The following is a 17,313-nucleotide window of genomic DNA, read 5'->3' as shown; positions in this document are numbered from 1 at the left end:
AGAGAGAGAGAGAGAGAGAGAGAGAGAGAGAGAGTGGCAAGCTGATCACCAAAAGAAAAGGCTAGAAGAAGTCAAGCAGAGACAGGGAGTGAGAATGTGATAAAGATGGAAAGTGACAGAGAGAAGGGAAGAGAGCGCAGAGCTGTTCTCCTCCCTTTGCCCCCAGATATCTCTGCACAGAGCTCACTCAAATCCAGGCCCCCATTACCATAAAACTACATCTTTTATTAAAGCGTATCCAGTTCATCATTTGATTAACAGCCTGTGCGCACTCTAGTAGGTCCATGGACATGAGCACTTTAATACCAGCTATATATGCAAGGTGATGCCTATTACACTTTCTGTTTGTCTGTCTGCCTGTCTGTCTTTCTGTCTGTCTGTCTGTTTGTCTGTCTGTCTGTTGTGTCAGGTTCAAGTGAACGGTATGACTGGGAACATCCAGTTTGACAACTACGGCCGCAGAACCAACTACACCATTGATGTTTATGAGATGAAAACAGGTGGGCCGAGTAAGGTAAGCCGGAGCGGTGATCTCTCCAACTCTCATCCATCCATTGTCTGATCCAAACCTAATCAAAAATCTGTTAGTAAAAACACAGCTGGCTCACATCAAGGACTGGTTCATTGCTTGTCAAAATTGTGGAATTTGGCCAACATGTAATTTGAAATGCTTTATTGATTGGTTGTGCTAAAGAACCAAACACAGTGAATGTTGGCCATGTGTTTAGGCATGCCAAAACGTTGCCCCAAAACATTTTGAGAGAACCGATCGAGCATGACTGTGTGAAATTAGAAAAAAAATTCAAACTCAAAAAATGTCAAACATGCCTCCACATCCATTTCTTAAAGTACTAAGGGCGTCACAAGCCACACAAATCACACACAGATTACCTGCAATCTGATAGCTCAAACTGCCCTATCAAAAGTCACAAGACTATGTCCGTGCCGTGTAATAGCGCAGATATGAGTTTCAGTCCTTTCCTAAGAAAAAATATCTTTCAGATAACCAATTACTGTAAAGGGGATCAAATAATTCCTCTGGCTCCTCTTCAAAATGGTAATTCCCAGTGGTACATTCACATTCTAACTGGTACCATGTGATGACCTCTGGTTTCATTTCATAACCTCAACGAGACCAAGCGACAGCTGTGAATTTCTCGTTAGCTAGATAAGTGTGGGCTCAGTCTGATATGACGTGTGATTATGCTGCCTGCCTCACAGGCCTCCAAAGACCACACTTCAGTTAGCTTCACACAGCCCTAACAGCCAAACAGAGAGGATGGAGAGAAAGTGGGAGAAAGGAGGTGGGGGGGGTGGGATTGGAGAATGCGACACAAGTGGGGCAGCAGTTTGTCAGGACCTGGAGCCCTAGTCACCCCACTGACAGTTAGAGGATGAAGGTTCTTAGCGTGACTGTCACGAGTGATGTATGGGCTGATATCTGTCTCAGCTGCTCAGGGTGAGATCAGGACTTTGCCTCTGGAGCAGCACTCAGACACAGCTCCCCCACAGTCTCGCCCCCCAAAGCAGCACTTCTCAAACATCACTGTCGGACATAAGCGAGGGAATAAACATTTAGACCTTTCTCCATTCGGGCGATAACTCCATCCATAACTGTAAGCACAGTTTTGAGCTGAAGTTTGAAGAGTCTTCTGCTTTCTAGCGCCTCCACTTGGTGTTCAAAAACTCTGCACTGTTGTACACCTGTCTGTACCAAACATTTAAAGATCTGAGGCAAAAAAAAAGAAACAAAGAATGTCGACCAGATGTGGCGGGGGAGAACCTAGCCAGCAACAGTAATACTATTGGCAGCAACACATGCAATACGTTTTATCTGGAGCCAGAGCAGCCATTACTTCAGATGGGCAAACAAACACTTGACATTGGTTTGACTTAAGCATCTGTACAGCAGAATGCAGAGAAACTGCATTGGCAGGCCTGTGCAGAAAAAAAAACTGTGGAGCCACTGGAATATTGTGCTAAATTATTAAACGTGTATGCAGTTCACAGGCCTGAATATCAATTATTTACCATAAAACCTGGGAAGCTGAAGGTGGGGAATGGGGGGGGTGAAGTTGTCACCTGTATACTCATGCTGTTCAGTTTCTGCACATTTGGTTGATTGACAAAAAACAATCTTCAACAATATCTATGGTCACTTACTGCATGGTGAATATAGAAATATGAATTCTGTTAATTCCAGTCTTAGATTGCTGGTCCTCTTCTGCTGTTTTAGCATTCTGCTCATTCACTTCTATTTTGGTCGAACTTTAGGGCAGAGGCAGCAGGCCTCTGGGGAAATGCAGTGTTGTTTTAATGAGCCCTGCATCATGACAGTTCCCAGTAAACACTTAGAAGTGTAACTGCTATATGCTCGACGTACGTATAGTCAGTGTGTTGGAATGCATCCCTAACCACTGTTTTCTCTTTGCAGATTGGGTACTGGAACGAGTACGCACGATTTGTAAATATTATGGACCCGCAGGTCTCCAACGACTCCTCAGTGGAAAATCGAACGATTGTGGTCACTACTATTATGGTACACTTTCCATGCAGTTTTAAATGTTTCACGTATTCTGCCACTCAAGGTCATGGTGTTGATTCCAATGAGTGATACATTCTGTCCTGGGCGGGTAGAACCACATCTTTTTTGTGTTGCTTTCCATCCACTCACTACATGTTGAAACAGTCAGTCCGATACGGGGGAGTGTTTCAACTGTATCCGTGTGGGTGTCAAAGCATTTTGATTTTCCATACTTCAGTGGCCTGTTGTAGCAGTGACATCACAATAATGGTATAAATGATAAATGGTTACCTCCATCAATTAGAAAAAGCATACAAACGCATACGTAAGTAGACCTGTCTGTCCTCATCAAGTAAATGTTCAATGACACTTGGGATAGACTGGCCGAAGAATGACTAGAAGATGATACTGCAATGGTTTCTCAAGCTGGGCAAAGCAAAATAAACAGTATTGGAGGAGGGATAAGCAGGTGTGGTATTTTTCCTTGTTATCGCCTCTCTAATCTATTTTGTATTGCTCCTACATGTGTTCTGTGTTGAAGTATAACTTCCAGTCAGTGATTTAGGAGGAATCATTTTCTGGGAATTTTCCCAGGCCAAAGTATAAACAAACAAAATATCTGAGATTTATTTATTTTCAACTGTATTTACTCAACTAAATGTTTAAGGCTTATTGGATAGCTTCCATTGCAAATGTATCTGCTTACTGTATAATGGCGTTGTAATTACCGTATGCAGTACCTCAGTCGCTGCAAACATTTTACATGAAAAAGAATCGCTGGTATTAATGCACACTTAGATTTCATCTGTATTCCAAGGCATAAGCTGGCGTTACTTTATGGCAAGAGGAAACATTTAGCATCTCTAGATGAGAAATACAGTCAGGAGGTAAACGTGTTAACTCGAGGGGAACACTCAAAGGATCCAAGGTGAGGGGATACGTTCAGCACGGAACACTAATTGTGTGTGGCTGCAATGACAATGCCTGCTCTCCTGAGCAGTTCTATTGTTTGATAATGATGATGTGCTCAGTAAGATAACAGACGAGCTGCACCAGCCTTTTGGAAAGGAGAGAAAAACTAGCACGCTCCTGCTCTCCTGATGTAATTATTTTATTTATGGAGTGTTTCTTTGCATTTTTCTGGATAGCACAACAACAGCTCTTCTTTTTTTTTTTTGGAATGAAACAGCCTTTAACTGCGCATTGGTGCAGTGTGCTTGAATATGTTGAGATAGTATGGGCACTGTCTGATCCCTCTCCTGTCACTGGCATTTACTTATGAAACCCATCCCCATTCCCATCCCCACCCACTTCTGAGCTGACCCACACCTTGCCTACCAATGACTCCAAGCCCTTTAAAACTCATTCTGGCCTTCTGTCTTCGCCTACGATAAATGGCAAACTTCCTTCCCTCAACGCTCCTTTATTACAAGTTGCACCATTGGGCTCAAAATGGGTTGGATGCATTGGGCTTGGTGTCTGCTGGCTGCCACGGCTTGATGAAAGCAGTATGACCACGGGATCATACTGCTGTTATCAGAGTATAGTTGTGCATTAGCGGGGCATCATCTGTATATGCATGACTGCATGGATGTGGTTACAGCAGCTTATAATATTTTGAAACTCTCTGTGAGTGAGTGAGTGAGTGAGTGAGTGAGTGAGTAAGTGAGTGAGTGTGTGTGTGTGTGTGTGTGTATGTTTGTGTGAGTGCACGGGCACATGTGAGTGCATGTATGCATAGTTCTGTATAACTGAATGTGTGCTAGGGGCATGGGAGTGAATAAACCAGCGTGTGTTTGAATCAACAGGAAGCTCCTTATGTGATGTACAAGAAAAATTATATGCATCTGGATGGGAATGACAGATATGAAGGCTACTGCGTCGATTTAGCATCTGAGATTGCCAAACATGTTGGAATTAAGTACAAACTGTCTATAGTAATGGATGGGAAGTACGGAGCCCGAGACCCCGAGACCAAGACGTGGAACGGGATGGTGGGTGAACTGGTCTATGGGGTGAGTACTGGGAGCCTCGATTTCGCTGATTACATGACAGTTTGCAAGGAACTTCAACATGAGAGGAGATCTCATTTTTCTGTCTTAAGGTTATCACCAACCCATTGTGAACTCAGTTCAAAGTCTAATGCTGTCTCAGAAAGCTCAGCTGTAAGTGAATTTGTCAAATGCAGCCTCTAGCATTGGAGGAGTTGGTGATCATCTTGAGACGGAGAAAATGAAATCATTTCTCAGTGCTGTTCATTGCAATTAATCCTTTTTGCTTAGCCTAGAAAGCTCTCTCTCTCTCTCTTTCTCTCTCTCTCTCTCTCTTTCTCTCTCTCTCTCTCTCTCTTTCTCTCTCTCTCTCTCTCTCTCTCTCTCTCTTGCTCTCTCTCTCATAGTCACGAACAGAGGTAGGTACATGAAATCAATGAGTCCATATGGCAAACACACTGTTATCGCTTTGATGAATGAAAGATTGTATGCCTTTGAAGTGATTGTGTAATTATGTCCAATGTTTGATGTGTGTGATGAATATGCCACATTGTAAATTCACAGCAGAGAAAATCTGCTACAGAATCAACAGCTAAATGGTGGTTTTCAGTTTGAAACAACAAGATCCATATGTGTTATGCTCCGTAAAAGTTGAACCTCTCACATTAGGGGAGGGTAACGCCGTGTTTTACATGTGACAGAGCGCCCGGGCTCTCACAACACTTCAGTCATTCCAAAATCCCTCCCCTCCCCGATCTTTTTCTCGCCTTTCTCTGAGGCCACAGCAGTTGAACAGGGGCCAAATACAAAATGCATGAGGGTTAGGCTTCCTCATCTGTTCAATTTCCCAACTATCAGCCTGAGAGATTGCTTGGTTTGATGTGCCATCGCCACCAAATGATCTTTTAAATGGGAAAAGTCCACTCCCTGCAGATGGAGGGTAAAAAGCGAAATATTCCACTCAAGTCGCTGTCAACTCTTTCCAGGCCTGTACTGTTAAAGCAGGTGGGCCGGGACTAATAGTTTTGTACATTCTGACCTTTTGACCAGTAAATTAATTTGATTTTAGTTGTCTTTTAAAGGTTAGGCCCGAGGCTGCTCTTTATTGCTTTGTTTCCCTCAACATTGATTGAGAGCTGCTTACGCCTGCACGAGGATTAAATGGTTATAGCCCTTCCCAGTGTTGTGTTGACAGGGTAAAGAAAGCAGCCATGTTTATTGGGTCTATTGGTGCTCCTCCTAGTTTGACCTTGTAAGAAACATTTTCTCACTCATGCTGCTTCAATCCGATGTTTTCAATGCAATACAGCAGAATACCAAGAATTGTCCTCCTTTGAAGAGGAGCAGTTATTAATTTAATCACATGCACACTTGCTGCAGTAACACTGTCTAATGTGATTAATTATTTTCTTCTTTCCAAAGAAACCCATTGTGTTCCTAAAAAGGCAGGATGTGTTATGATAATGTGATTGAAGCAGCCGAGCAAAGGAGGGAGACAAAGAGAAACAGCTTGGAAAAATAAAAATAAAATTGTAAAAAAAAAAGAAATCACAGAAATATACTGTATATATAAAGCCAATGGCAGAATAAGCCGTGTTTGGGAAATCCAGCCTACTGAATGGCATGTGATGTTTACACAGCCGGGGCTTGCTGATTTGTTTTGTATACAGCAACCCCCTCTTCTGCACATCCGGCTGTTGAAATGAGGACATCTGACAACTCACTACTTCTTTAATATGCAATTTCAAATGTGAACCATTCCATTATTGAAGCAGCAAGTATCATAGCAAGATTTAGTATAAAATTGCATGTTATATTGCAAATTTGAAACGTTTTCCTCCTCAGGTCGCTTCAAGGAAGCATTTGGTCAGACATGAATCAAACATCCATCTGCCTCATGGATTTTTTTTCCGAGCTGTCTCTCTGGGTGTCTTGCAGGGCCCTTGTGAACTTTTTTGCCTCTTACCTCCAAATGTCAGTAAAAAATCTGATTAACTTTACAGTTTGAATTTTTGATGTATTACATCCCAGGTCATGACCCTCTGCAAATGCTACTCGGCTTTTCCTGTGTGTGTGTGCATGCGTGAGTGTTTTTTTTCCAGCCTCATCCGGTTGTTATAGTTGTGTGTTAATTGCGTAATAACAACATTGTATTATTTTTCTTCTCCAGCTCCAGTCATTCATAACAGATAATTAAAAATGTCCCATTTATGAAGGCAGTTCCTGACTAATGCTTGCTGTGCATGTCCCTGTTTCCAGAGAGCAGATATAGCTGTTGCACCTCTTACCATAACTCTGGTTCGAGAGGAGGTGATAGACTTTTCCAAGCCCTTTATGAGCTTGGGCATCTCCATTATGATAAAGAAGCCACAAAAGTCAAAGCCTGGCGTTTTCTCCTTCCTGGACCCGCTGGCCTATGAGATCTGGATGTGTATAGTGTTTGCCTATATTGGGGTGAGCGTGGTCCTGTTCCTGGTCAGTCGGTTCAGTCCTTATGAGTGGAACCTGGATGAACAGGACGAGACCAAAGACCCCCAGACGCCCCCCGACCCTCCTAACGACTTTGGCATCTTCAATTCCCTCTGGTTCTCACTGGGCGCCTTCATGCAGCAGGGCTGTGACATCTCCCCCAGGTGAGTCCGCTTCAGTCTTCACAAGGAGTAGACAGCAGAGAACAACACACACAAAAACTACTCGAATTTTGAACTGCAAGTGATGAGATGCGCACATTTTTAATATGAACACAGGGTCACTTCAGCATCTTCCTTTCCTGTCCTCTTCCTTCAGGTTTTCATTATTATTACTATTATTTGAATTTAAACTCATTTCACATTTATTGCAGCATGATATGTATAACTGAATTTGTCAGTTTATATGCTGACATCATCATCATCATCATCATCACCAAAATGGTTCCTTCAGTACTTTCTTTAGGCTATGAAATGAACTTGGTTATTTTACAGCCAGTTACAGACTTGGATTCAAGTAACATTTTAAACAGCGTGCTAGTTTCCTTTGGAAATGTGCTGTTTTAGAGTGCTGACGCAGCACCCGGTTGATTTACAAGGAAATTGTGATTACCGGTGCAATTATGTACATTAAACACAACTGTTCTTCAACTTCATCTTCGCAGGTTGATTGGTATTACATTTTGTGTTTCCTTGTCATCAACCCCCCTCTCGCAGGTCTCTTTCGGGCCGCATCGTCGGCGGTGTGTGGTGGTTCTTCACCCTCATCATCATCTCCTCCTACACAGCCAACCTGGCTGCCTTCTTGACAGTGGAGAGGATGGTCTCTCCCATAGAAAGTGCCGAAGATTTAGCCAAGCAGACAGAGATAGCATACGGCACTCTGGACTCAGGCTCCACAAAGGAGTTTTTTAGGGTAAGTAGTATCATAACATTTTTCACACACAGCACCTTACCATTCTGCCAGTGGCTCCTTTGCTTTCAGATCAAATGTCCAAAATATTGCAAAGGCCTAAAGAATTTTACGCTCAGGCTTTTTGACGACTTTGTGTAATGTCCTTGATAATCTCCTCCTCGCATCTTTTCCATTTTGTACATTTTTTAGCACAGCACTTTTGACCCGCACAAGATTGCTCCAAATGAGGCATGTTGACAGAGAAGCAGTTCTTGAACTCTTATGACATGAACGTGAAATTTATGCGGCAGAACTGCAGCGTGCAACCTTGAGGCACTGGGGCCGTCAGCAGAAAGTGTGATAACAACGTGGAAGACTCAGAGGTGATAAAAACAGGAGGCTAATCAAAGCACCCACATCAGGCTCAAACTCAGAAGGGTCAGCTCATGAAATATAATTAGCTAGCTGGCCAAAGCAGGCAAATTGGACCTGATGAAGAAGAGCCCTGTAGGTCACACAGAGCAGTCTGAAAGACAGTTCAGATGGAATAAGCAATATGTCCGTCGGCATGAGGGACGGGCCTGGCAATTAAGTCAAAAATTAAGTAAAATCTGAAGCGAAATTATATTAGTCTCTGGAAGAAAACCACATGCTTTCTACGCATATCATTAAGGCAATCAACCTTCTGCTGTAAAATCCACAGACATCTCATTTAATGGCGCGGCTGCATTGGCTATCCAATCCTTTGCATTTTCAGATTAATACATTGAAAAAGAATTAATGAAACAGCACTCTCTGTCTGTGATGACGAAAAGACAAAATGACAGTCTTTTATCCTACGCTACCCTCATTACTCATCAGCAGGAGAGAGACAATTCATATGTTCCACAGCTGCAGCCTGTTGGCAGAGAGAGCAATTCATTTGTTTTACCCCTGGGTTATATTGCTCAGAACAACGAAATGCAAAATGAAAATGATGTTGTTGTTTTTTTCTCAGACAAGGACAAGATAGCATCTGCAGAGTTTGATATTTTAAAAGAGGTTTTGTTTCTGAGGAGCTGGTTATAAAAGGCTGTTTAATGTGAAGATGATAACATGGCACATGGCATACTGTACATGACAGCAGTCTCTTCTCCACACAGCACCTCACAAAGAATGTCATCACTCTTCCTTTCATCAGGTGTATATACCGTATATGTCTTTGTCACAGACATGATGGGTGCCAATTACAGATTAGGTTTCCAGCCTGACAATGGAGCAACGGCGTGTCTGCTGATAGAACAATCCGAGAGGTGGTCGGGGAGTAGCCGTTTCCCTGTGTTCTGTGTAATGAACGTCCTAGTTCCATCCCCAAGTCTCCAAATAGAAATTGACATGTGTGAACCGCTACTCAAAGATACTTTTTTAATTAAAGCTGTAGAGGACTGACAAGCAAAGAAACACACAAATAAATAGGAGTTCAATTTATATTTCAGATCTGTTTTCCAGGAAATACATCCGGGCTTAATTAGACCCATACGGCATCAGCCAGCTGGAAATTTGAAATCAAGTCCAATGTTTCAAGCAAGACATATGTCATCTCTGAACCCCCCACGCCCACACCCCCACCCACCCCCCCGACCTTCAAGTTTTTGATGATTTCACCTGGTTTATTATGTAAAACTGCCTGTCAGGTAGAAGAAACACAGTAATGTTGTTAAGTATATCTTTTTTCTGCTTCCTTTCTAAGAAGAAAGCTTAACACAGTAACAGAAACATGTCTCGTCATAAAAAAAAACTAATTTTCAAAACAGTTAAATTATCTCATCGTCTTCTGTGGTTTTAAAATCGTTTGCTCTCTGTTAGCTCCTGAAAAAATGACAGTTTGGATTTACGGTTCATTAACTAACAGCGACAATATTAACATTGCGGCGTGTGTGTTCATTTCGGTGGTGGGAATGAGGAGAAGCTGCAGAGGAATGTTCAAAGAGAGCGGTGTTAGAGTAGAGCCCCCTAGAAAGTCTCCGGTTCTGCTGCTCACAACCAACTAGGACAGCTGGGAGCCCGTTGACGTGCCCATTGGAAGCCTGAATGGCTCTAGGCGCTTGGCAGCGCGGCTCTACTCGCACTTGGCTCTGCTTTCCACGACTGCCCTGCCTGTTTGGGCACCCTCTACTCCTCTGTGTCCAGCCTGTCCGTCCCTTTACCTTGACACATTGCCGGATATAGCTTCAAGCTTTTCTGCTGCTCTTCCTCAACATAGCAGCTGTCATGTGCCGCTGCACCACTGTGATTTGTTTCATCATTTTATTTCCTGTCATGGTTCTTTTTCAGCCAGTTGAATATTTGTGTTTTGGATGATTAGAAAATGATGAGTTGTACCAGCGAGGCCACGTTCATCCTCTTGATGAGGTTTTATACCATCAAAAGGCTTGGCTCGGTTACATTTTTTGAATTGTACATTGAAGGAGAAGCTGGATGGTTATAAAGGCTGAGATGATAAAATGTGCTGATGTGGCTGTTTAATTACGTGTAAAGACTGGGGTGGGACCATCAAAGACAACCACACTGCTGTCTCGTCATGCACCTCATTAAACAGCGTAACAGTGAAAGAATGATAATTGTACAGAGAAAAGAGACCGCACCATTGTTTTCTGTTCCCCTCAAAAAAAATGATACCCCAAAGCCTCAACAGCAAACATCGTGCATCTTGCTGATCTGCAGGTGCGGTGGAGAAAGGAACAACAGCTTGAGTGCAGTCACCAATGCATTTTACTAAGCATGAAAATCAATTTCACGTCTCAGCTGTTGGCGCAGACACTATAGCTTCTGCATGGACCGACACAATGTTTAATAAGTAGCTTTTTTATGCAGAGCAGAACTGCATTAGGCCGGGGTTGCACAAAGAGGAGCTGGCAAAGAGATTTACACAAGAAATCCTAAGGTTGCCCTGCAATCATATGCAGCACATTGTAGCCCAACTCCCCGAGCTCTTGTCACTTTGTGTTTCAATACAGCGCCGAGTGAAGGGGAGGCTCCTATAAAGATTAGAGCCTGTTTGCATAAAAGAGAAAGCTGACAAGAGTGATGATAGACTAGTGTGAGAGATAGGCGTGACCTCTGAGGGAATGCGCTGTCTCAGAGGGCCTTGTCGAACTTTAGATGAGCAGCAACAGCAGGCGCGAGAGGAGCTATTTGAGTCCAGCAACAAGCATCAAAGACGAGCAATTGGTATTCAGGGCGTAACATGTGGCACTTCAGTGACAAAGTACACCCACAGAGCCTCAACTTTCATTTCTGCATACTTGAGATACAGGTAGTCCTGGCATACAGGATATTGAGGTGATGTCCACGAACAAAATGGAAGTAAAGTAGAAGGAAATGTAGTGGTGGGTGTTTGGAGATGGCATTTAGATACACGAGCGGGGGAGCATATGTGGGAGAGGCCATTATGAAAGCAGCCTGCAACTCCAAAGGAAGAATAAAAAACTGCAGTTCGAAGGGCAGTGGGCAGAGGTCTGGAATTGCTGCATAACTGAGAATCAATACAGATTAAGTGGTTATTTGGAATGGAGAGGGCAATTGCTTTGACTTTGGACGTTAATCACTTGTCCCTTCTCAGACATTTTAATGACATTTTTGGGGGAAACAAAACCTTTAGTCTCTAGGTTTTACTAATGATCTTTCAGAAAGTACAGGAAAACAAAGCTCTCTTTTCCTTCTCTCCATTTCAGTGCATCATGGGAGACTTGAGAGGCTTTACTTTTTTTTAGCCAATAAGCAATCTTATATCTCTAGACTGGGAAGAGATGCCCAAGGGGTAGCCTTTCTTAGTGAGAGAGTAATATCCTCTGCAGGATGTGTAAAAGGGAAACTGTTGGCCTATAAGTTTGAAATGTAAACGTTGATGCTTGTGTTTTACGGCTTGTTTCTGCTGACCCCGGGTATTGCAGGATTAAAGGTATAATATGCAGTATTTTCCTTAAAAAACAATTGTAGTCCCTCTCAATCATGACCCCCTAGAAGTGTGCGGTGGTGTCTGTACCTGCAGAGACTCTGCCCTCTGCTTGAAATTTATCTTTACTTCTAACACGTTTGTTTCAATCATTTGTGATCATTTGGGCTCCAAATGGGTGTGTAACCCCCAGCTAATAACAGCATGCAGATTGTAGAGTCTGTTCAAATTCACGTACTGCAACTTGGTCACGCACATGGCCTCTCATACTGATGCACAAGTTTAACCCCCCCCCCACACACACACAAACACACACACACAAGCAGGATGAAACTTAACATTTTAACCCGTTTTCCCTCCGAACACGTAAAATGCGGCCCTTTTCGCCAGTGGCTGTCCGTGTTTGATGCAACTTTCTTAAACCCAACCGTGCCGGTCCTCCGAGTCACGGAACCGTAAGCCCACCCACAAGCTTTTCCTGGCGGCTGTGGCTCAGTGGTAGAGCGGTTGCCTGCCAATCGGAAGGTTGGTGGTTCGATCCCTGCCCCTGCAGTCATTGTCGAAGTGTCCTTGGGCAAGGCACTGAACCCCGAGTTGCCCCCGGTGCTGCGCATCGGAGTGTGAATGTGTGTGAATGTTTATCTGATGAGCAGGTGGCACCTTGTATGGCAGCCCCGGCCACAGTGTATGAATGTGCGTGAATGGTGAATGTTTCCTGTAGATGTAAAAGCGCTTTGAGCAGTTGTTAAGACTGGAAAAGCGCTATATAAATACAGCACATTTACATTTACATTTACTTAACCTAACAGCAACAAAAGGGACACCAATAGTCCCGACCAAGCGTGAGTTACATGACGCTAAAGGAGACTTTTAGCGTCAGTAACGAAGACAATGTCACCTGACCAAGCGTCCATATTTTACAAGATGGGAGTGAGAATGTGTTGTGCATTTACAAAAAATCCAGCAATACGTCTACTTCCTGCAGAGATACGGGTGGGATTATTTGTGCTTTAAAACACAACTGCCGTGAAACAATCAGAAAATAATGTCTTATTTCTCTGATTCACTGCTTTGTTTGCAATCTCTCCATTAATTTACTCTCTCTCTCTCTCTCTCTCTCTCTCTCTCTCTCTCTCTCTCTCTCTCTCTTGTTGAGCCGGGGATGGTGGGATGCTGTGTTAGCATTTCCTGCACCTCCTACACTTGTACCTTTCAGAAAAAGGAAATACCTAATATGTGACAGACCTACGCCTCCTCCTCTACTGACCACTAATTGCAAAAAGCTAGAAAAACCGGCTATGTTTGCCGATGCTTGTATATAATCGCTGTCCCCTGCTCTACGGAAACATTCATTTGTATGTGCATGCATTACTGTGCCTAAGTGCCTGTGCGTTCATATCTGCATGTGATGTGGATGTGGTGATTTTAAAGACTTCTCCCCAGAAGAATAATAAGCACCCACCTGTTTTCTTCTGGTGTCCCTCTGACCTTGTCCTGTTCTTTTGATTCCTTTTGATACCAGGCTGGAATAACAGACCTGAGTTTGTCTTTATGACTATTGCAAGGCAGCAGGAGCAGATTTGCTGGTACACACCTACACAGATGATGTAACCGTGTCGCCTAGGTAGGAGGGTTGGCTGAGATTGACTATTTAGGTACTTCATTATGAACAGACCAACATCATGATTGCTTTAGCATAATGTGAAGACATTTATAGCAGGAGGATTGTTTGCAAGTTACCCAAGATGGACTTGTGTTTCTTTTTGCTTTACACAATAGCTATCAAATGTATCCCCTGTTAATTTTCTGGAAGCTCAGTTAGAATACAGCAGTGTGTTCTAACAGCGCCATAATATGGTGTGAAGGAGAGCCACATGTACGTAAAAAGTTGTATTAATTGCAGCCTACAAGCTCTACAAATTGTCTGTGCATTGATGATGGACTTTTGCAGTCATTATTCCCAAATTGAATTTAAAATGACCCCCATGGGCCGCAGTGTGAATGATTACATTTAAAAAAAGACAAAAGTAGATTTTTGATGCATTGTGTGCGTGTGTGTGTGTGTGTGTGTGTGTGTGTGTGTATGGGTGTGTATGGGTGTGTGTGTGTGTATGTGTGTATGGGTGGGTGTGTGTGTGTGTTTTTGAGTATGCATGTAGTGTGCCAGCAATAATCAAATCTCTCTCTTTCCCTGCTATGCTGTCTCACTGTATCTTGTTTTCTTTCTCAATTAGACTCTGCTTTAAGCATCTCACTGGTGACTTTAGTGGAATCGGCCTATTTAAGTTTTGGTCGCACTTCTTCCCCGCTCTGATATTGATGAATTGATTTCATAAAGCACTGAGGCAGCACACTCTGTTGTCAGTAATCAATGCCCAGATCCATTCCATTCTCTTTATTTGAGGAGGCGTCTGGAGCCGAGCCACTGCGGAGCAGATGAGCCCCGGGTCTTTGAGGAAATTGTCTTCTAAACTAGTGTCCTTTCCATGATGTCTGACACGTGCAACTTGAACGCTTTTAACAAGATTGTCAACAAAAACATCACATCTATCTGTGACTCCCTCCCCAGCCGTTGCCTTAAAATAAAATGGCCATCACCCCAACTTCAAAGGTTTTCCATCTGAGTAGAGGACATTCATAATGCAGACTTTAATTTGTGTTATGTTGCTGTCTCATCTCATCCTCACCCTTGGAGTGATGCTCTATGTCAGATGCCTCCAAACAAATTGTGTATAATAACATAAAGCCAGTAAAGCACTTTCGTTAGGTCAAGGTTAATGCTTTTGTTTATTAATAGAAATGCATTAGAGATGGATATGCTCTTGTTAAGGGGGCTTTTACCAATTGAGAACAGTGAGTCTGTGTACTGATCAGTATGTCTGGACTGTCTCCATTTATCCTTGTTCAGTTATCTAACTGTACTGTACCTTATCTTCAACATTCGATGATAGAGCTATATAAAATGCTTTATACAATGCTATGATCTTTATTAGAGGACAAGTTGACAATTTCAAGCCGCTTGTTTTGTCCACAAACATTTGCTGTGGCATAATAAAAAGTGGCATCATCAGGTCAAATTTGTATTTTGTCAATTACGTTGGTTTATTAACAAACACCTGCAATATTAATATCATTCTTAGATAATGCAACTGGTACATAATAACTGCTAGCATCAACATGTTAGCACTGACTTTGTGTGCATGCAAGCATGCTGATGTTATATGCTATATACTGATTATTTTTCTTTTAATCAACTAATGAATTCATTGACTATTCATTTCACATTTTATTATGGCTAAACTGATGACCTGTGGCCATTGAGGTCAAAAGAAACACGCCGTCGGGAATTATCTCTGACAGATGCTGGTAAATCAACAGCTTGTCCTTATTACACACACAAACCCTTTGGTTGACAGGAGATCTTTTGATTCAGCCAGGCATCCAACCCCTCTGTCTCTCTCTGGCCTTTACTAAAAGAAAGTATCTTTTTTATGAGGCAGTACACAGAGTGCTGCTCTGGAACTGGCTCATTGCTGCTTGGACCAGGATCTGTTCAAAGTGTGAAATGCATATGCCAAAAAAAATCCAGCGGCATTGAATAATTTAATTGATGCTTATTATAGATAGCGCTCAACTCCCACAGATTTTACAGGCTCACTAAGCCTGACCCCAGGCGCTGGGAAAAGGCTCATCTGTGTCACTTTGTGATGAGTTGCCTTGTGTCTGCAAAACCCGCCTTCTTGTACGCTTCTCTTACTTCTTATGCACATTGTCACTGAGTCAGAGTTGAAAGATGTTACATTAAAGGATAGTATTGTTGAAATGAATGACTGTAATAAGTTCTACAAGTCAAATTAAAACTATAAACCAAAGCTCAAATTTGCCCAATAGATTGGTCCAAAACTTTTGCAAGTTTCCATATAAATCATCATTATACACACTTCACTGACACAAACGTTTAATTATTGAAGATAGTGTTGCATAACCAAGTCCACAAATGCCAGTATTTCTACTAAAACCCAATTTCCATGACATTATACTATACAGGTGATGAGTGGTCCTCATTCCCACTCGGTGAATGTAAGCCTCAAGCTGCAACATAATATTCAAAGAGTACATCTATGCTGATGAAGAAAAATGGATTTTGTGAATTTTTGTACTTCATGATCTCGTAAAAGTCCACCAGCTATATTTTCTGGAAGTATTTAAAGATATCACTGCCACTTTTCCAAGATGTCTATAAATACTTCATGATGCCAGTTTAAAACAAAGTGATCATTAAGCACAAAAATCCTACAAACTCCATTAAAAGCCCTTGATTTTTTTCTGTATTTTTCTAAACTACTTCTCTTTTCCTTTTTCTTCTCTGCACAGCGATCCAAAATAGCAGTATATGAGAAGATGTGGTCATACATGAAATCCGCTGAACCCTCAGTGTTTGTTAAGACCACACCCGATGGCGTAGCCCGGGTACGAAAGTCAAAGGGCAAGTTCGCCTTTCTCCTCGAGTCCACCATGAACGAGTACATCGAGCAGCGGAAGCCCTGCGACACCATGAAAGTGGGCGGGAACCTCGACTCGAAAGGATACGGTGTGGCGACGCCCAAAGGCTCAGCATTAAGGTGGGTGGAATAATATAACAATATCCTCCATGTTGTTATAGTATTTCACCTACCCTGATGTCCCCCTGTTGTCATTCTCTTCTCTTCCCCTTCTTGTTTTGTTGTGGACACAGAGGTAACGGTAGTATGCCTTTCAATGTACTTGGATACAAAGGTTAAACGATTTTTTATGTATACAATTAACACTGTATGTATATTATATATGTGATAAGAATTGCTAATTCTAGTCAAACAATCTAATCCCGATGATAACGCTAAAGCTAACAATCATTTCATGTGTATGTCTCTCTTACCGTTGCTTTTCTCTCTCCTTCAATCTCTCCTTCTGTCCTGTGTGCTGTCCTACCTGACTGTTGTGTTGTCACTTTTAATTTAACAGTTCAATGGTTTTTCAATTTAGCCTTTAAAAGCTGAGCTGTCACTTGTGACGAATGTTAATTGCATGATGTTTGTTGTTGTTACTTTTCTTCTCAATGACAAGTGTCCCCATCCCGCACACTTCAGTTCTAAACTACGTAACCCTTCATGCCACCTTTTCCAAGATTTAACACTGTCTTTACCTTATATGAGCCTTTCTTATCTCTCCATATTCCTTAAATTCTTAAACAATTTGTCCTTTCCTAGACCATTCTGATTAACAGATTCTGTGCATAAGCCCCTGCTTTCCTAGTGGTAGTCTCACTACCATTACATTTTGATGCTTAGTACAATTATTACTTTGCATTAGATTTCTCACGGACCTGTGCATTTTCTTACAAGTTATGTTTTATCGTTTCAAGAAATGCTGTTAACCTGGCAGTTTTAAAACTGAATGAGCAAGGCCTCTTGGACAAATTGAAAAACAAATGGTGGTACGACAAGGGAGAGTGCGGCAGCGGG

General features: G+C 42.3%; 1 protein-coding gene and 1 long non-coding RNA gene across 9 annotated transcripts in view; one reads left to right on the top strand and one right to left on the bottom strand.

Annotated features, from left to right (window-relative positions):
- The window catches only part of LOC117951290, a 33,823-nt gene that overhangs the window by 6,377 nt on the left and 10,133 nt on the right, over positions 1-17,313 (bottom strand). The gene's annotated exons all lie outside the window — the stretch shown is intronic.
- Positions 1-17,313, top strand: part of LOC117951288 (glutamate receptor 3) — an 81,368-nt gene that overhangs the window by 56,921 nt on the left and 7,134 nt on the right. For 4 of the 8 annotated variants that reach the window (XR_004658130.1, XR_004658129.1, XM_034882936.1 and 1 more), the window contains exons 8-14: positions 410-514; positions 2,435-2,539; positions 4,333-4,539; positions 6,775-7,148; positions 7,701-7,899; positions 16,187-16,434; positions 17,214-17,254. Coding sequence is in view for 6 of the 8 variants with exons in the window: in XM_034882936.1 (XP_034738827.1) it covers positions 410-514; positions 2,435-2,539; positions 4,333-4,539; positions 6,775-7,148; positions 7,701-7,899; positions 16,187-16,434; positions 17,214-17,254 (1,279 nt within the window). In the remaining 2 variants the exon portion in view is untranslated. The remainder of the gene's footprint in view (positions 1-409; positions 515-2,434; positions 2,540-4,332; positions 4,540-6,774; positions 7,149-7,700; positions 7,900-16,186; positions 16,435-17,213; positions 17,255-17,313) is intronic. The other 4 variants (XM_034882935.1, XM_034882934.1, XM_034882937.1 and 1 more) reach the window with 1 other exon arrangement.

This window comes from Etheostoma cragini, chromosome 10 (assembly GCF_013103735.1).
Source record: "Etheostoma cragini isolate CJK2018 chromosome 10, CSU_Ecrag_1.0, whole genome shotgun sequence".
Classification (NCBI taxonomy): domain Eukaryota; kingdom Metazoa; phylum Chordata; class Actinopteri; order Perciformes; family Percidae; genus Etheostoma; species Etheostoma cragini.
Note: the sequence above shows the minus strand (reverse complement) of the source record. Positions and strands in the feature narration are given on the sequence as shown.